General features: G+C 36.4%; 1 protein-coding gene across 4 annotated transcripts in view; it reads right to left on the bottom strand.

Annotated features, from left to right (window-relative positions):
* DIAPH2 (diaphanous related formin 2) overlaps window positions 1-21658 on the bottom strand; it is a 254044-nt gene that overhangs the window by 179440 nt on the left and 52946 nt on the right. For all 4 annotated transcript variants that reach the window (XM_064462901.1, XM_064462898.1, XM_064462899.1 and 1 more), the window contains 2 exons: window positions 20129-20749; window positions 13395-13509 (listed from right to left, as the gene is read on the bottom strand). In XM_064462901.1, the coding sequence (XP_064318971.1) occupies window positions 13395-13509; window positions 20129-20749 (736 nt within the window). The remainder of the gene's footprint in view (window positions 1-13394; window positions 13510-20128; window positions 20750-21658) is intronic.

The following is a 21658-nucleotide window of genomic DNA, read 5'->3' as shown; positions in this document are numbered from 1 at the left end:
TAGTACATTCTGTAGCTACTTACTGAGTTATCGCACATTAAGGTGGAATCCCAAACTTGTTAAACATATGTATGTGGGCAACATTCACTTATCTGTGTATGGCAAGTAGTGATCCTTACTCTTTTCTAATGGGGACCTCTGAGACACCAAATGCAGGAAAAAAGAAAAAAACAAACATGCAAGCCTTTGAGAGTTTACATCCCCTTATTTTTCTTTACAGTCAGAATTAACTCTCTCACCTTTTCAAGATTTTAATTTTTAAATTCTGAGAACTCGAGTCTAACAAATTAATACATGAATTCTGTAAGTTACCACCTAAAATTTAAGGCATCATAACTAAGACAGCTGAGTCACAACATTGTTAAACACACACCCAGAGGAGACCTTTTAAGAACATACACGGCTCTTCTCACTCCAATATCTTTCCTTCCATTCCTTTAAGACAAAACACTGCTCTGCAAGTTCATCACAACCCCAATGCCAACCACGTGTTCTGGAAATCAATTTGTCGCACTTCCAAAATCAGATTTTTATGGATTAAATAAAACAAGAGGTTCATTAATTTATTAGTTTCAGAATTACCAAGCAGTTCCCAAAGTTTACTGAAGGAATACCAAGAAATACCTAAAATTACTCAAGCAGCAAAACCCTCATACTTTTCTTAAGTGGAAAAACTATGATAGTTAACCTGACATACTTGAGAAAAAGAAAATAGCCTTCCTCAAATTCCGCTGCTGAAGCTTTTTGACAAAATTACTAATGTAAAGTTGCAGGAAAGCTGAACAGCCGGGGCTTCTTTTCTTTATTAATACTCCTCTGTTCCACAGATTCCTTAACCAAAGAATGGTCTTATAGCAAGCATATACACATGTGATACCTTCTACAATCTGTTTCACACATAGCACTAAAAAAGGCAGATAATCAGCGTGTATCTGCAGAAGTAACACAGTGAGGCAGTAGCCAGCGAGGTTTCTTATTTTGAGTACTTGTTCCTCAAGTCTCCAGTGGGGAAGACTAACTTGTCCTAGTGACATTTCAAAAGGGTTAAGCAGTGCTTGTTAAACTAAAACTGAACGAATCACCTCCACATTAGAGCATATGACCTGGATTTAGAATAGATATAATGCTGACTTTGGAAATGTATTTGATTTCTATAGGGATTGTGTGGAATACATTATTATATACCTCAAAGCAACCAATGAATAAAGCTAGCAACTTTCAAATATCCCAGACCTCAAACTATTTCCCATCTGTCTCTTAATCTGAATATAATTTAATTCATGTACAGACTGAAGCTGCAATTATTACAGTTCTTTATGTAATGCTAACCAAGACAATATCCAAACTATTCAATCTGAACCCTTCTGATACAACACCAATGCTGTGGAAAAAATACTAACTTTAACTATTGCACATGTGGAGCAAGGAAGATCCAGGAATAACAAATAGAAGATCCAGGAAAATCCCATCTATATTGGACCTGTCCCTCATTAATTTTTTCCCTTATTAATATACCACTAAGCTTTTATAAGCAGAGTCCTAAAAGAGACATAATTAAAGCGTACTGCAGCCCAAGAACTCCAGTAAAATTCCTGCATCTGTTCAAATTTATCGCAAGATCATTCTGAAAGAATTATTTATTTAAGATTTTACAGGAAAACAATACAATGTACACAACTAAAATAACACAACTGACACTGATCCTAACTTCTGAGACAGTCTAAATAGATTTTTTTAAAAAAAAATCTGGGGTATTCTTCATTAACTGTCACATGATGAAAACAACTCTACAATCCCAAACTGAAAACAAAAACAAAAACAACTCTATTTCAACCTTCTTGTATGTTTCAAAACAAAGTCTTCACAAAGTATCAGCGTTCCCTCAAATTAGTCCACCACAGACAAAGCTTGCGGTCAAAATACTGGCATCAGCGAAGTCATTTATGAAGAAAAAGCCTCCATTTGTTCTCAGTAATGTGTACAACAGTGCCTATCTGCACATTTCATCATACAACACTGAGTTTTATCATACAGAATTAGTGTTAAGTACAAACAACACAGAACTGACAGACACTCCCAAGTAAATCAAGTAAAAGATATCTTTTTTGTTACAGTGGTTTTTAAATACAAATTTGAGGATGAATATTCAGCTTCTGATCTACTTCTAGCAAATAAGTAGTATAATTGCTAGTAGGTCATACCAACAGTATATTTTACATAGTGTGGTTTTCCAAAATAAAATATATTTATTCCTCATGACCCAATGTTACAAATTACCTTCCATATAGAAAAGGAATCATTTAACTTATTGAGAGGTATGTGTGCTAAAATGCTATTTGAAATAAAATCTGAGGAACTAAAATTTACAAATATTGCCTCCTAACTGGAAGCTTTTGTTTGTTTGGGTACCTTTAGAACGCTATTCTCATTTTAGTCCTTTTGTAGTATGATGAATGAAATGGGTACCGATGCTCTTGAAATAAAAGACACACACTCCCTTCAATAGGAGCAGGTGCTATCGAACAGCTACCATTTGCACGGTGGCTTCCTCATACAAAAAAATTTACATAGGAACATACATACATACAAGTAACTCTTGGGAGGCCTCATTTGTGATTCTCCTGAACAATAGCCCAGCTGCAGCAAAACTACATGCATCGTTCCTAAGGTCTGTGTGGAAACCGTGCTTCTCTCTGTAACTACTGAAAGTTTGTTTATAAAGTATAACTATTAAGGACTCAATTTCTGCATGTCACCTTTAGTACCTGATGCAAACCTGAATACAAAGAACACACCTTCCCCCCCTTCTTTTTTCTCTTGATACTTTAAACATAGCAAGACTGGATACCTCTATCTGGTACCAATTGGCCCTGACACTTCTGGGCAGAAAAGCTTTTTTATTTCATTGGTAATTACATACAAATATTCTTTTCCTTCATCAAGAAATATATTTATATGCATTTACTGTGATCGTTGTTTAAATAATTCTAAGATCATTTAAGAACCAAAAAATGCATACAGAAATATATAAAAATACAAACACAGAGACACATATATAAATCTACAATAAGTGATAATAATTTCAGGCATCATTTTATTTAAACAATGCAAAGTTTTTCTATCCCTGAGTTTGACATTTTACCTATTGGAAAAATCCGGTTGAGAAGGAAAGGAAAAGATGACAAATGGCAGATTAATAACTCACTCTTTCTTCTGTATGGTACTTGAATTTACTCTGTTGTTGGAAAAGAACAACAATTTCAAATACATTGAAAGATGAAAAGAAACCAGCCTGCTTCACTTCTGTGTGAAACTGACATATCAAGACTGATTACCCAAGCATGCAATCTAACTAAATGAAATTCCTGTAAGACACAGAAACATTTGGTGACCCCACACTGCCAAGCAGTATCTTCCTTTGCTTTGGATTCATATACTTCTGAAAAGCAGAGGGCTTGTGAAACAAACATATATATCCTGAATTAATCAGAAGACCAAGGGAGCCACCTGCAGTTTGCAATCCAGAAACAAACACATTATGAGTTCGTGGGTTTTTTTAATTTTTCATTTCACCAAAGCAATTCATGTACAACATATCTGTGTTTAATACTAGAGATTCCTCTACCAAACTGAAGCTCGCTGTCTCACACCTACAAATACAGCTGCATTAGAGGAACTTTGGCCAAAACTGAGTGCATTTAAAGCTTGTAACAGTTTAAGTTCTCTGCAGATTTTGATCTGGGCTTCTTAGCATATCAAATTCAGATGTATTTCTTAAAAGTACTGAACTCTTTTCCTTTTCTTTATAAGTACCGAATGTAAACAACTGCAGTTTTTGTTCAGGTTTAATGATCCACTGACCTCATTCTTCGGCGGCTACTTATCTCCTTACTAAGAAATTGCTGAAAAGTGAGATAAACAAAGTTTTTTTTCTCCCCACTAGAAATGTTTCATTATATCAAGCAAAAAGGAAGGGCTGATGAAGAAAGATGAGTATTTCATATTGTCATTTGTCAGTCAAGAATAACAGTGAATACAAGCTTTATAATATTCCCAGAGGAACACTGCACAGAGGTAGAATTAGCCTTGAAATACAACATCACTTCAATGGCAGAATAAACACATTAAAACTGCATTCAAAGCATTGTCCTGGTTTCAGTGGGATAGAGTTAATTTTCTTATAGCTACTACAGGGGTATGTTTTAGATTTGTGTAAACTTAATTATTTCAGTGAGAAAGTTTGAAGTTAAAACATTCATTCTGATCAAAGAACACTACCTGCTTCAGGAAATAACTGGTCACAGCGGGGGTTAAAAATAATAAAATTCGTGTCAGAAAGACATAGCTGTTAACTAGGGGGACAAGGGGAAGGAACAAACAAACAAAACTAAACAAAAAAAAAAAAATCAACTGAATCAACAGTATCTACTGACTTACATTGAAACTAGCCGGTCTTTCTTTCTTGCTTTCTCCCTTTCCTCAATATCTGGCAGAGGTATAAATAGAAAGAGTATAATTTACTCTAGAAATATAAAAATACCTGCAAAGTAACACTATCCTTTAAGAATGGGTGGTTTCACACAGGAGAAAAATTACACACTATTTTCTTCAGGAGATTAAAAATCAGCCTGTTTTGTATCCGATGTAGAACACAAAAAACACAGCTTTAAAATGCCCTTCCCAACTAGGTGGTTTGGTAGTCAGTTCTACATTCCCTTCTTGCATAAAAGTACCTTGCACAATTAAATTTGGAGGACACAAGACGGTTCAAAAGACAGAAACTACTGTGAACATGCAGTGGCTCAACAAGCAGCAGCAAAAGGGCCTCAAAGAAAACTCAGCGCAGACTGCACACGGGTATTCCGCATTTGAACATAATGTGAATATCTTCTGCAGGATGGTAACAACTAAGACCACACTATTTACTTGCACATGGATATTACAGAATTAACATGTTAATAGTATCAACAAAATGTGTTCAAACAAGAAGGGTTGTTTTAATTAAAGCCTAATACAAATATACTAAATACATTGCATCTTCCTGGTTCAACACAGAAGAAGAAATTAAATACAGACAGTTATACCATTCATACTGCTGTACTATAGAACTTTTGGGGGAAGAGGAATAATTGCAAATACTGAAGTAGGCAACCTGTTCAAATTTACTGTCACATTTTCCTAACAATGGAAAATATAAATTTAAGGTATAATAAGGTGTTCTTACGGATGCTGCAAGCAAGGGAAAATAAAAGCTTAAGTGGGTGGGAATAGCAGCCCACCTACATTCTGGCCTTTAATTCACTACTCCAAGAAAGCTGACATTTAGACCTCAAATGCCATGTACCATAGAAAGTAGGTGGTAATCAAAAGACTGCCACAGCTCAAGTTTTAATAATTCACCTCAATTAGAATGTAGTCATCCAAGCACTTTAAGGCAGGGAAGAATAAAGTACAGGTATTTTACCAGAACTGAAGGGACTCTTGATAAGCTACCCCAATCAACAAATGCAATCAGAAGACACTAGTCAATGACCTACTAGCAGGGAAAAAAAAAGTCACTGTCTTTTAAATAGTATTTTACCAGCAAAGCTAGAATAACCCCAAGCAGACTTAAAAGGAGGAAAATCTCCACTGTAAGATCATAGGACTTGTGGTTAAGAACTCGAGATGTTGATGACTTGCTGCAACACCATTGGACCTTCACTCTTCAGGGGGACATAGGACGGGTAAGCATAACATCCAAAAGAAGAAAGGGTGGTTGATAGAGAAGTTTGAGTCTTAGTATCAATGTAACTGGAATAATTGTGTTGGTTATATTTTGGTTAGACTTAACACTTCGATAAAGTACAAATAAGTGTTGAAGTCTCCGTAAAAGGTTGGTGTACTTTTTGTTCACGAAAACATGAGTGCAACACCTGCATATACCTACCATACCACCTATGTGTGGTAACAGGCATTCCACCTTCATCTGCTTTTAGAGCCAGTCCCCTCGCTATTTCTGACAAATTTTAAAAGAACATTTACTTTATAATGTTTATAATAAACTCATTTGGAGGAGCATTGTCATCTGCTTATAGTTCTGCACAAGTATAGTTTCCTGAACTGTTTATAGTCCAACCTGTATAGCCTAAGAAGGAAACTATTTATCACCTTGAAATAAACATTATTAATGATGTTGACACCAGACGATGTTGATATCATCACAGCAGTTAGTGTTATTTAAACATCACCTTTTTCTTAACCTCATCATGTCACATGATGTGTCTTCCTCAGAATTAATGTCTCCCTGGACTGTTCTTCAGGTTTTTTGGTATGTTAGTTAACGCTCTTTCTTGAATTTTTTCCAACAACCTTTTCATACTACTTTCAGCTGCTCATTTCCACCCTTTTCCTCCTCAACCAAAGGAACAAGTTTAGATACTAAAATCCTGGCACTGAGCCAAAATATGAACAAGTTAAAACCAAATTTTAGTTAATCCTATCCACATTTGATTAATTTTTCACGATTACTAATATTTTAAATGTGAGCTACAGATGAGTCCTGAAAGTGGTTCAGAGGGAGGTATCAAGGGTAGGACTGGACAGCCACTGAAGTTTCCATATTAAAATAAGCTATTTAATAGATTTTTATATTACGTATATATTATTACATTAAAAATATGAAAATAAAAACCTGAATATTTTGTTCATGTTTTGTTCAATTACAGTTTACATGCAAGATTTGTCCTTTCTCACTCAAGCTCCCATAATGTGAAAAATACAACTCAGCTATTAAAACCTTACCTCAATTTTGGAAACATATCAAAATGATTGTTGAATTGTATTTTTGAAGTCTAATCATCAAGAAGCAACAGAACCCTGATTGAGAAGTTTTCCCTTGAGGTAAGTTGGGTGGATAATGAATTCTGTACTGGAACAATCCCAGTAGTTACAAACTATTATGTACTAATTACTACCTTTACAGATCTACTGTACACATAATTAATTTCTTCAGAGCACCACTATCATTCTTGACTGGCAAAACGTATAACCTAAATTACAAGAGCCAGAAATTAACATGATCCTTTAGGGAGAAAGCATTAACTTGCTTGGTAGTGTTTTGCAATTAGACTATCAATCAAACAGTGAAAAGTGATTTTGATAGCAGCAGGCCTGATACATTGAGTATCGTCACATTCTTCCAAAGTTATCAAGGCCCCAAGCACATAATGCATCACAACTTATCTACAGAGCCATAACATTTTAATCATTTACTTTTACCTGCTAGAAGACACTTCATCGTACAATTATATATGTATTTAATATTAAAAAAAATTAAACACCAACATAGGGAGCTTTTGATATCATATTGCACAAAGCACTGCAGGCATCACACTGCTGCCAATAGCGTTCTTTTCCCTTACACCAGGAGCCAAAGGCAAAATTTGATGTCAGTTAAGGAACAAAAGCAAAATTTAGAAAAACAGTGTCCTAGGTGCACAGCATAACATGACCTGCTTAAAGGCTTTCAAAGATTTGCTATTAAGTAGGTTCTTGCCAAGAACACTACATTTTAAACACTTCATTTTAGTTGTTGGGGTTTTTTTAAGACATTCTACAGAAATACAAACATACGCACGCCCAACCCCACCAAAAAGCAGTAGCCCAAGCTTCCACAGACATATAGCCAGACTGGATTAATTTACTAAGCATAAATTCTTTGTTACAATATTTCCCTCAGTAGAAAATTGCTATTATGCATTTAATCAAAAATACGTAATCTTTACTTCCAGAATTTTGATAGTTGGACCATCTAAAGACATCAATAAGAAGGCATTCTTAGTTGATAACACACCTCATTATTTCACTGTGTTTTACGGAAATTAATGACTTAGGATCACGTAATAAACTCACAAGGGCAAGATGCATTTAGCTGATCACCTGGATCTCCTCTCTTCAGTTATTAAGAATTACTGCAAGCTTCATACTATGCAATCCAGCTAAGAAGAATTGTTCATTGAGTTTATTTCACATTGTCTTTATACTTCATAAACTCAAAAGGCTTTTTAGTTTATTTAAGAAAATATTTATGTGATCACACAAAGCTTAAAACTGATCACACAAGTTTTAGAAAGGAAAAAACCTCACTATGTTAAAAAAACACTTTAACTTTGTTAAAAAAACTTGTCCGAAGAGACTGTTCCTTGCAGGAAAGGTTTAACTGTTTTAAAAATAAGAAGATAAGGTTGAGCTAACAATAGCTCAGTAGAGTTCCTTCCTTTTGCTATTTAAGTATCAAAACACAAATCAATCCATGATAAGATTATTTTGCCAACCAAATACTACTGAGCCTGAAATTTTCAAGTACTGACTCAAGAACTGTAAAAGGATGATGCATGTTTTCACCAGCAAAATCACTAATTTCACTTTAAAGCACTGCATGATTCACAAAGTAAAATCTGGATGATATCAGATTCTCTCTTAGAATTAACCAGCTCAAAAGAAAACAAGTAACTGATTGGAAACTAATACCACCTTTATTTACCCTTTCTTCTGTGCAGCTACACAAGGGAACATGCATCTGTGTGTTTCATTGCCCCTCACAATGCAGTCCCTCTCCCATATGTTAATAGTGCCCAACTCATTAACGACCACCACATTTGCCCATTCATTTTCAAGTGTGCCTGATCCGAAGTATCATTTACTTGCCAAAATGCTCTGTGAGACTATAATCGTTTTCATCTCTGCATCTGGAAGCACTGTTTCAAGCTCAAAACACTCATCCAAGATCCTTAATGAAAATGTGAAGCCCTGGAGCCCATTTGTCAGAGGCCCTTAAAAGGCATTCGGATGATCTGTATTTGTCTTGGAAAATAAATGCAGAAAATCCTTCCAGACTGTACTGAGACAGTGATAATTAGATTTCAGTTAACTTAGTTCAAACCCCAAGATCTCAAAATCCTGTAAAAAGTCTGAAAGGCAATACTTCTTAATGCTCCCTGTACAACGGATGTTTTCATAACCGTGCTCAGTAACTGATCTCACAGACCAAATACTGCCGTTTGACTGTTAGTTCTGATTTGAACCTAACTAAATACATTCTACATATTCACAGGGTATTAGTATTAAATATCTAAAGTTACAGTAGCAAGTAAAGATTTAACCTTAGGCATACTTTTTAAAAGATCATTTGGACCCAAGTATGTTTGAGGTAAAATTATCTTACCAGTCAGGGATCATTCCTTTTTGTTCCTGGCGCTCTGTGATTAAACATTCCTACATTTCACAAGCAGCTAACTGATGAATGCAATAATTCATTAACTAATGAAAACTGTGCTTCAGAAGTGTCTTAGGACTTTCCCCCCATACTTTTGGTCTCCAAAAGTAGCACTTCCCTGCAGCTTTGGCTGCCTGCCTTGAAAACAGGCATACTCAGATAGCAAGGCAGCACATCGTATAGTGACAATCAATATTAAGTTATTCTTGGAGTATCTTAAAACAAAAATATGCTAAATAAGGAAAATTCCCAAAGTTTCATTCGCATTGTGCCAGAGAATCATGAATTCAGAGAATCATAGAATTCGGACGTTTAGTCAAATTTGAGTGCTGCAACCTGTGTGGAATTACAAGTTTTTAGTAAGCGTGTACACTATCATTTGTTTTAGTTTAGTTACTATTCCCACTGGCATTTCAAAATGCCATGAAATACAAGATAGTAAACGCTAAGTCATCACAACTGCTTTTGACAATTGTCAGTTTTCTTCCACTCATCCATTTGTTTGTTTTACATGCTGACTGTGCTCTTGAGAGAATATAAAATGTGCTACTACTTGTCTTTCTATCATTCTCCTGTAATGTATTCAGAAACCACACCAAGAAATGGGACTAAAGCAGAAAAGAAATTTGATCCTAGATTATGCTTGAAATAAGTATTTTGGGGATTAATGAGCTGCCTGTGGCTGTTAAGGTAAAAGGTGAGGAAGAATGGTGAATAACATGTAATGTTTCCCTTTACGGACAGTAGTGGCACAAAAAAGGTGCTTGTTGTCATGGTTTTAGCTGGGATAGAGTTAATTTTCTTCACCACAGCTGGCATAGTGCTGTGCTTTGGACTTAGTCTGAAAACAATGCTGATAACACACCGATGTCTTGGTTGATGCTGGGTAGTGCTTGTACTAGTCAAGGACTTTTCCAGCTTCCCATGCCCTGCCGGGTGCACAGCTAAGAGAGCAGATTCAAACTGGCCAAAGGGATATTCCATACCATGTAACGTCATGCCCAGTATGTTACCTGGGAGGGGCTGGCCGGGGGAGTGAGGCAGCAGTCACGGCTCGGGGACCGGCAGCATTGGTTGGCGGGTGGTGAGCGGCTGTATCGCTTGTGGGTTGGTGTTTTTTTTCCCCCCTTTTCCTTTTTATTATGTTATTATTATCATCATTACCATTTTATTTCAATTATTAAACTGTTCTTAACTCACGAGTTTTCTTGCTTTTGCTCTTCTGATTCTCTCCCCCATCCCACAGGGGTGGGGGGAGTGAGTGAGCGACTGCATCATGTTTAGTTGCCGACTGGGGCTGAACCACAACACTTGTAAAATGCAATTATTTGAGCCTGTGCTTGAATGAAATGCTCTGAAACTCTTCTTGACTTCTAGCAGGCTTTCAAGTTTTAAGAAAAACTTGAATTCAGAGACAGACAATACTGACTTTCTGTACTAGTCAGTCAAATATATCCTGGGTAATATTTGAATATCCTGGGTAACATGTAGTAGCACTTTTAACAGTCCTTTGTTATGGCATCTTATTTTCTACAATCATTAACTGAGAACAACTTAAGGAAGAAGAGCTAAAATATCTGCAAGGCTATCACCACAGTAAGCTATTTGGAGAATTCCTGTTATTCGTAGTTTTAGAACTGTGCAACTATGTCAACAAGAATTTCCTCTTGTATGAAACCGACAGCTATGTCAAAATTTCAAGAGGGTTTTTTCACCATTTTTAATAAAGAAGCTTTTCAGGAATTCAGAAACAGTTCTTCGGATTTCTGATGAAAGAATTCAGCTCAAGGAAGAAGCTTGTCGTTTTCATTAAGAAGGGTCTCATTCCATTGTAAGTGTTATCAGCTGCTAGGGGTTCTGTCCCTTAGAGGTTTTCCTGCCTTGCCGTCACACTAAAACCACCGACGAACTCCACAACATTTTAAGCTCACTGCAATGCTACGAACCAAGAATCTATCTAATGTCAGAATGGAAAAGAGAGTTCAATTACCGCAGATGATGCTTTTGTATTACTGCATGTAATATCTGAACATTTAGAGCAGAAAGTGGGAAGCACTGTAAAAGCAAAATACTAATGGCTCAAATTCATCGACTACTGAGAAGAGCATGAGCTCCAAGTGAAAGAATTGTATATTTATCTTATGAAAACCACAGCTACGACTAACTCTTTGAAGGGGTTTCAAAAGATCACAGAAAAAGACATATTCAGAAATAACTCAAGGAATCTACTCAAGAAATTGTTTAGGGAAGTTATGGTCCTCTGAGAGACCTTCCTTAACCTGAGCTAACTTTTCTAACACTGTATTAATAGAAATTGCAGTTCTTATTCCTGAAATTCAGACACCAGCCAGGATACCACAAACCCCCATGTGCAATACAACTTAATTTTGAAGTAATAAAATCCTCTCGTAATTGATAGAAGTGATAGCATTTTAGTGGTTCGAATTAAAGTAGAAGACTCCCTATGGTTGAAATACAAAAGCATCGCATGAATTGTTAATTTGCAAAGCCAAAAAGTTAGAGGGGAAAAAAAAAAAACAAAAACAACACCAAACAACAAAACAGCGGCATAAAAATGCTTACAGTCTGTACACACATTCACTTCAAAACCCTAAGTGTATGTTTGTTTATTCAGATTCGGCCTACAAACACTTGATAGGTGAGACTCCATCCACCTTCAAGAACTGCACATCCCTTAAGTATATCATATTCTAACTGGTTCATAAATGGACAAAACATTTGTAGCTAGATCAGGAATTCATTCTTTCAGTATCTACCACTATTTGGACTCTTAATTTGTTGGGCTTCTTCATTACCTCCTGAGTAAGTTATTATTGAACTGTACTTCAACAGTACTTGCTTTTTTTCAGTGCCTGAAACAAATTACCAGTAAATGGCCACATATGCAACACTGATCAATTGACCATTAACCACAGATAATAATGAAAAGACTTGAAGAGGCTGTATGAAGCTTCAGAAGTATTGAAAGACCATTTGAAAGGCATGAAATGCTGAGGATGTTATTGAAGTATCGAAATCATAACCAATATTCAGTTGTTAGAAATTGCATTCCCAACTCAAGATATAAATATTATCATATCTCCTACTGAAGGAATTGTTTGAGAAATTAATGATCTTTTTCATGGAAAACAAATGGCAGAAGAGCTATTTACATGACATACTGAGCAGCGTCAGTAACACTTGAGAGAAAGCTCCAGCATAGTTTTTATTCTCACTGTATTGTTCTCTCTAGTAGTCAAACAGACCCATTTCACACTATGTTCCAACAAAAGTCAGCAGAATATCTGGCACTTTCCCATTGTATTATGCAAACAGTTTAAAGAGTGTGCACTCACACATTCAATCCTTTGAAAACTAACTTACATCATTCACTAATGGCAGCAACAACACAGTTTAACTGCACATAACCTGGGGGGCGTATGCTTCTCAGATTACACAACACAAATTTAAACACTAATTAAAGGAGTATATTTAAAGACTTCTCTTTTTTCTTAAAACAGAGATGCATATAGTTAAAAAAAAAAAGTCAACAATAAAACAACTGAAAGCAAACACTACGGACACAAAGACAAGAACTTTGAAAAGAATGATGGTTTCAACACACATACTCCAGAATCATGACACCAGGCATATTTATTGAGGCGTGATTTTGTGATTCAACTGCATATTGTAATTGCTACAGTACTTCTAGAGGGTTTTGATTTAGCAGAGTGATACAAGCAAGTAAATTCGTGTTACATGACAAATCCTCCATGTGTGGAATATCTAGAAGAACCTGACAACAGTTCCTGCAGCTAGGAATATTAATGCAGATGAGTGTGGTTTTAGGATTAGAATTTAAATTTAATTTAATTTGAAGACAATTTGCATCTGTCTGTAACATACCCTGCACTTTTAAGAGGTATTATTACAAAAGGTTCCTCCCCTCATGCTGTAAAGCGAGGGAGGAGCAATTCTTGTAATAGATTGCTATGCTTAATAAAAACACAAGTTTTAAGTCATTTTCCCAATGTAAAACCATTATATGAATTCCATGGTATAGCACAAAGCATAACAGTCTGTCATTGCATAGTTTTAAACTTATAAAAGCATAATACAAAGTAAAAGAAGAACATACCTTTCATTTGTGTTCCAAAGGTAAGTGCCAATTTTGCAAACAGTTCTGGGTTTTCAAATTTCTCTTCGTCAGCTTTCACCCAAAAGCTGTTTTCAGCTATCTCTTGAGGCTCAATCTGAAACAAAAAATGGCATCTCCAAAGTTTATAACTAGTATTTTCAATAGCATTGAAAAATTAAAGCCAATGCTACCAGACTGTTGTGATAACTGGACTGAAATAAGCTTAGGCATGTTACAGGTATTATGTCCTCTCACAGACGCTTCCTGAACAAAACACAATGAGGTGAACTGCTCTCTATCTACACAAGAATTTTTATTATATTTTTCCCATTCAACAAGTTTTCCAAACAGGGCTGGTAACATATTAGCATCTGGGTTTGAAAGTGTTCAAGATGTCTCTTGGTTACTTTCTAGACCATTCCCAAATTCTTCATTACTGACATGCATCCCTGCTGCTTGAGAACTGTAGAAGGAACAGTCTTTCTTACACTGCCAGAGTATGGAGTATCTTACTTGCAAGTGATATGTCAATGTGGACCTTTCAGCAACTCAATTGTAATTCTGTAGGAAGAAATATCTTTTTATAATAAATTATCTTTTATAATAATTTTATACTTAATATAACTTTTTAATATAATTTCCATTTTTCAAATGTAAATGCAAATTTCATCACAGTACCTTATTTGATAGTGGCTATATTAAAAGTAGTACTCTGCACTATAGAAGCTGAAAGCCAATTTTATTCTTCATGTATGATTTAGAAGAGCTATTTTGTTTTCAAATATGTTCCTCTTCCAGTTTTTAAAGTCTTATCAATTCTTGTTTAAATGCCAATTCATTTTCAAGGACTATTTAACTTCAAGATGATATGCAGGGAATTTACCAATACCATATTTGTAAGCCTCACTAGGATTTCACTACAACACATCGGTCCACCTTCTACCATACAATCAATCAGTTAATGTGCAGCTGTCCTACCACCAGCTGCAGGTACGACACTTTTAAAAAATACCTTTATCCAACACTAACAGTAAAGACAGTTACAACAAAAGGCACTAAAATAAACAGTAAGATTTTTATTCCCAAAACAATGGCTCCTTAAAAGTGATGATCAAACAGACACTTCCTCTTTTTCAGTATGCAGGAGATCTTCAGCATGGTTCCCAGAGCACTTAAGCACCATGTCCATCTGTAGTTACTTTCAATTGTCACATACAGTGTTCAGATGCACACTTTATAAATTATTTGTATAAACACATGAACATAATTGATTACAATGAAATTGACTGCAGTGGCAAATACGTACTATAAATTAGAAAAGCTCATTTTCCTGTATGTTTACAGGATAGGAGCCTGAGTATGTCTCACAGTTACAAAACCAGTGCAACTGACTCTAGAATCAGATATTATTTAACAAGGAAAACTGAGTGTATAAAGCTTAAGTTGAATGTAGGTCAGGAATTCTTCCCTGCTTCAGTGAAATGCCTAAATGAATGAAAAAGATAAATGAATCGTAGGAAAGAAACTATCCTAACCGGACAAAACAGTGGAGAGTCAAAGATGAGCAGCAACTTCAGGAAAGAATGATATTGCCAACGGCATATAAATTTTCTTCCCCTCCCTCAAGAAAAATGGCAAAATATAAATCTGTGATAAAACCTATAATCTATAAGGAGAAAAGTCCAGATGAAAATACCCAAACAGATACAAGGCATTAATATAAACATCTGGAAGTCGAAGGTCATAAGAGAAGTTAACTGAAATAATAGCCATGCAACATTTTCTTAAAAGCCCAGGTGGAAAGGCATTTCTAAAACATTAGAGCTCCATTTCAAAAGGAGGGAATATAGTTATTAAAAAAATCCAGAAAATTGTATGATAGAAGCTTTGAATAGAGTAATCTTCTACACAGAAAGAAGACATTCAGTGGCAAAGTATCTTCAACAGACAATAAACATTTCATAGCAGGGGAAATTACTTTTTTTTTTTAAATTTATATGTAAGGGTTAAGGGTTACAAAATTGTGTAATTCAAATTATTCATAAGAGTACATGAACTAAAAGGACTTTTATACGGCTAGATGAATTTCAAAAGAAAAATCCAACCCAAATTCCTCAAAGTAATACATGAGCATCTTTTCCAATATGGCAACTCATATATTCTTGTTTCATTTTAATACAACTAGCCTACTTAAAAGAGTCCTTTTTTCTTCTAAAAGACATAATAGGTTGGTGTGGCTGGCAGGAGGTTAAAGATATTTTAAACGCATGTTTTAAGAAAACAGCAGGACTATATAATTCCTTTTAAATTCAAAGGCATTAAAGTTAATGTTTATTCTCTAAAACGTGTTCAGTTTTCTAGAAATGCACTGAGATTTATATGCAAATAAACAAAGAAAACCCCTCACCAACTTAATCTTCCAGGACACTCTACAGTTACTTGTACTATCACCATCATCTACAATTCTCTAAAACAGGCCTGAATTTTCCAGCACTGTCCTACTGTACTATAGCACTAAGAATGCGCTCTGATGCATGTTAACCAAAACCAAAGATTTACGGTCTTTTTCCCCCTAGATACTTTTAATTCCACCTCCCACAATAAAGACAGAGGGTTATCGTTTATCCTTATTTGCAAATTATAAGAATTACAGACAGAAAGTAAAGCAAGTTTCAAATCTATTTTAATATTTATTGAAAATAATATATGAAAAACATGGTTGACAATTTTGATTATTGTTCCACTTAAATATTTTGAAAGCCTGTTTTTCAACTACTACTGCCTGATACACTTTCAGATTTTTTTGGCACATCTCCAAATATTTTGAAATCCAGTGGCAATATACTAAAGACAGGTTACAAACATTAATTCTTCTGGTAAAAGAAACTATAAATTGACATGCCACGCATTTCCACACAGATTTTATCTCAACCTCCTAGATTCCTCCTTCTAAAGTTAATGGGATTAATGATTCATAATACTCCTTTATCTGTTACTCCAAAAAAAAGAGCCACTATTCAACACTTCAGAATTGAGAGGAACATGAAACCTAAGCTTACTTTCATTTAGAAAGACAATTAAGATCACTTATTCAAAAAATATCAGACAGTCTAGTTCCTCTTCCAACAGTAAACTTCTGTTCTTGGAAGGTTTTGCTCGAAGCAGTGATGGCATATATTCAGAAATGGTACAAAGCGACTTGCCCTGAATCACCTGAAAAACCCTGTGGAAAAACTAAAATGATTTCCAGACACAGTCTAGTGCTGTTGCCCTAAGACCATCCATCTTTGCATGTACTCTTAAAACTGAAATCCCATTGTGTCTGACAGGGTAGATCAGCTACATATGAACTCAATGGACATACGATCCTGTGTCTTGGTGATATTGTGAAAATAGTCTACAGAGGACTGTTATAGCTCTGCACGGATGTGATTCACTTCAGAGGCTTCATATTGAAAAGATATAGCATCTTCAGTCAGGAGCAACATCTGGTATCCCATGTCATCCAGCTCCATCCAGGACAACACGGCTACATCCAACTTTCTATAGAGTTGTATATGCACATCTATACGAATTTCCCAACAGTTTTACCAGCTGTGAAACACTCTCAAAAAAAACCCTGCACTATTTCACAGCGCAGTTTAAATTATATGTTCGGCAGTTGTTCAATGTTAAACTGCAACTTATGGTCAGCAACTACCATCTGTAGCCACTTAACAGCTTAGTAAAATTAAATTGTTGATAAAAGTTCTTCATGCCAACACACTATTAGAGATAGAATATGGTTTTCAAGGAAAGCTCAGACATTAGCTGGTAGTACAAAGATTTAGTACCTTGACAAATAAGTAGCAGATATCCAGTCAAGCTACACTGAAGTCCAAGCTAGAGCTCAAAACAGATAGCATGCAATATGTAAAGGTCCTCCTTTGATTTGCCTTCATGATTTGACAATCTATGTATTTTTTCCCCCAGCAAACATCAATACATCTATCGAATTTTATACCACTAAGAAACTGCCAACCACAAGATGTGATGGTTTAGTCTTGATGATAGATGCAATTATCTAGTACCCCAAATTTACATCGTTTACATGGAACAAACAGCGGCTACGCTGATCAAAAAGGGATTTTAAAGCAGCACGTACGCAAACTCACACCTGGATACTTGCATAACATATCTTGACACAAAGTGACCCATTATGTTGAGAGGCAAGTAATAACTAGTAAATGCTCTTACCAGGTAGTTTGCAAATCAGAGATTGTGCTTGCAGCTACTGCTCATGTAGATGTCTACATTTTAAGATGTTTTAAAAAAAAAATGAAATTGCATTAAATATAACCTGTTAAGACCGCGCAAGCGCGCAGTCATGGGAAGTTCATGGTGCCCAGCCATTTCCCTTGAGCAGTCCCACAGCTCCTCCCAGTGGCCACAAGCCTGCCCTAGCACAAACACCTCAGGTTAATAACCTACAAGTGCCATTATAGCACAGAGACCAGCCTTCTCTGAACTTACAACTACATTAGACATCACGAACTTTGAAGGCTTCTACATGAAATAGAATTCTGTTACCTAGGTTTGAAAACTGCTTTAAAAGTATTCCTAATGGTTTGGATATATGTACGCAACTTAAAGCCACAACTCACATGCACTGCACATATGAAAACGGTGGCCCACCTTCTCATTTGAGTCACCACAGTTTTTCACTCTGCTTTGATACAAGCAACTCTCTGCAGAACTATTAACTTGAGTGAGCGTTCACCCACCAGTCATATGCCACACACCTCAGAGGAGTCACAGATGTCCTCTCAGGCCTGCCCTCATGACAGGGCCAAAAGAGAAAGAAAACACAGCAGTTACCTCCTGCCATCTCCTGCTGTCATTACATAAATCCACTGAGCTTCGCGCACATGCTCACAGAAAGAAATCTCTCCCTTAGCAATGTCCAACCCACAGACTTATAACAAAGAATTTTGTATTGGAACTAAATTAGTTTCCGGGGATACTCATCTGTCAAACAACACACAATGTTCTGTCAACAAGAATCTCATTTAAAAATTTGTTACAGTATACAGTATCAACTATATTTATAAAGTAAAGGAGAAGGGAGGAACATCAGCTTCACAACTCTAGCAGAGCCATGACTTTATTAATGTAAGTTTAATATTAAACCACATACTGCTAAATCAAATAATTTTACATAAAATACGATAGCTAAAAATTCGCTCTAGTAAAAATTACTTCAGTGCTTACAATGAAAACTTATGTTTAATAACACCATTGCTTTTAGAACCTTCTAATAAGTTTTGCTACTGTCTTAACAGGGTAAACACCTGCCTTTCTCGGAGAAAGAAAAACACTGTTAAAGTCTGTTTTGTGGTACAACTATCACTGACAGGCAGGTAAGGCAATGGAAGTCAAATTTCCTTTCAAACTTCCAGAACATATCACAACAACAAAAGAAATATGAATGCAAAATAAGTGGCTTAGTTTCTTAATTAGATGCTTTAATTCATAGTAAATTACTGTATTTATTCAGAGGACTGATCTTAGAATAATCCTTAACCTCATGTCAAGATATCTGCCTTTAAACTGAAAATGTTAGTAGTTGAAGTCTGTATGCCTACTATCATGGTAAGTATAGAGTTATTCCTTTTTATTAGGAAAAATTATTTCACAAATGCCTTCCCCACCCTTCTCATTTTAAGCTAGTCGTGCTTCTAAGTTTCATGCAAGGCTTTTAAAAATCAAACTCAATAACCCAATGAATTGCCACCAAGGCAGTTTCACTCAGACTTCATTTTTAAAAGAAATTCATAGAAGCAATCATGCACTGTTCTGTTGAGAAGATATCCAAGCCAAAATTACAGTCTCTGAAAGCCTGATCCACTTTCAACCGGTCTTCAAAAATGCAGTAAAAAAAACACAAAACACATAGTTTATGGCTCCCACAGCTTGCTTAACCCAGAGGAGACAAAACTAAAATCAAAGTTCTGCTTTGCACTGTCTTCCAAAATTCCATGTACCCATTCATACCATGTTTTACTGCATTTTATACCTAGAAACTCAAGGCAAAACTCTGCAAACATCTCCTTTCTCAACATCCTTTCTCATTACTCGGCCACAATTGAGCAAACACCTGTAGTTATCTGGAGTAAACTCCAGATCCCTCTCTCTGTCAACTGCCAGATTGTCACAGTTCTTAAATGGCAGCCGTTACAACAGTTTTCCACCCAATTGTCTACTTCAAGATTCATTTCCCCTGTCCTAAAACCCTTCAATCCTTTAACTCAACTTTTTGCTGAGAAGAGTAGTTATATGATTTATAAAAGTAAAGATTTTAATTGTTTGATAACCTAAACCTGCTTTAAACAAGACATTTTACCACTGAAATGTCCACTGGGCAAGTCAAATATCCATTACAGCTGACAACATGTAGAACTTAACTCTATATAAAATCAGCCAAAATTTTGAGAACTGTTAGCTACAGGTATCCCCAGAGTAAGGGGTATTATAGGCTCTTGGCAACGTTAAACACTTGGAGATTACCCCAGAGCATAAGGTGTCTTTGAAAACCAATACCAACTAATCACAGTTACTGCATCAAAAACATTTTGGATAAAGAATGGAATGAATTCCCCAGACTATTAACAATCTGAAGTAAACTCCAGCACACTACCTCTTTCTTCCTCAAAAGCCACTTTTTATCAATGGGAATAAAAGGCAAACACTAATACCTTTGACCAGTTGATTCTCTTCATTGTGACTTCCAGCTTATACTTTTTCTTCTCCTTCATTCCATGTGGTAATGCTGGTATCACCGGGAAGGGAGCAAAAGGAACACCTCCAAAAGCTGGTGGCATTGGAGGCCCACCAAAAAGTGGCGGTGGAGGAGGGGGTGCTCCTCCACCAGGTAGTGGAGGAGGTGGAGGTGGTGCTGCTCCACCAGGCAGCGGAGGCGGCGGAGGAGGTATTGCTCCACCAGGCAGTGGAGGCGGCGGAGGAGGTATTGCTCCACCAGGCAGTGGAGGCGGCGGAGGAGGTATTGCTCCACCAGGCAGCGGAGGTGGTGGCGGTATCGCTCCACCAGGCAGCGGAGGTGGTGGCGGTATCGCTCCACCAGGCAGCGGAGGTGGTGGCGGTATCGCTCCACCAGGCAGCGGAGGTGGTGGCGGTATCGCTCCACCAGGCAGCGGAGGCGGCGGCGGTATCGCTCCACCAGGCAGCGGAGGTGGAGGAGGAGGAGGAGGTATTGCTCCACCAGGCAGCGGAGGTGCTGGAGATGGTGGTGCATTCTCACTTGGTACGGGTGGAGGTAATGGTGCTGCTTCTGTCAGTTTACGTGTCAGGACTTGACCCTGAAATATAAAACAGGAATTCTTTCCATCGGGCAGGGAAGAAGGTTTAGTATGAAGTTGAACCAACCAGCATACTCATAGTCAACTGTACCTCAAGAAAGTGAGAAATGCAACCGTTCTCCTATTTAAATGAGAAGCAATAACAATAGATTATACCATGTACCATAAAACTGCCAAGTAAACTGAATAACCTAGCATTTTTACAAAAATAAATTGTTTCCATTTTAAAGAAAATTTAATAGTAGCAGTAACATTTAAGTTAACAGAACAGCATTTTATTTCTTACCCATGCACAAAACATTTATCCCACTTAGGATATCCTGGCAAGCTGGGACATCAGAGACGGTAATAACCATGCTGATTTTTAACAACACTAATCTGCCAGTGGAAAATTCTCCACAGAAATCACTGAAGCAGCTATTGCAGTGCAAGAGGCTATGGCACCCCAGCTGTCCATAACTATCCTGATGTTTTGTTGGGGGGGGATAAAAAAAATAATCATGCTTTCTTTTAAATCTGTTTTCCGTTGTTTCTGTGGTGATAGGAAGTAAGAGCAATTGCAATATCCGTTCCAATGAGTTTTAAAAGGAATAATGAAGAGAAACAGCAGCATGTTAAACCATCAGAGTGATAACCTGATGAACCATCTGTAGTGATAACATGATACTTGCCTAGTACAAATTGCTCACATATATTTGTCCTTCAAAACTACCTGTTAAAAACTACTTGTTAAAAAGCAGCATTAGGAGCTGTGCACAAACCTCCATACAAGCTCGTATTCTATTTCCTCTACTAATTTTTTATTATAAAATTATGTAATATAGGATGTTCATTTAATCTGATTTGCATACAGTTTCCCTAAGCAACTATTTATTGTTTCTATTTTAATGGAAACAAGAGTTAGTTAAA

Source organism: Phalacrocorax carbo, chromosome 11, assembly GCF_963921805.1.
Source record: "Phalacrocorax carbo chromosome 11, bPhaCar2.1, whole genome shotgun sequence".
Lineage (NCBI taxonomy): Eukaryota > Metazoa > Chordata > Aves > Suliformes > Phalacrocoracidae > Phalacrocorax > Phalacrocorax carbo.
This window is presented reverse-complemented; position numbering and strand designations above follow the sequence as displayed.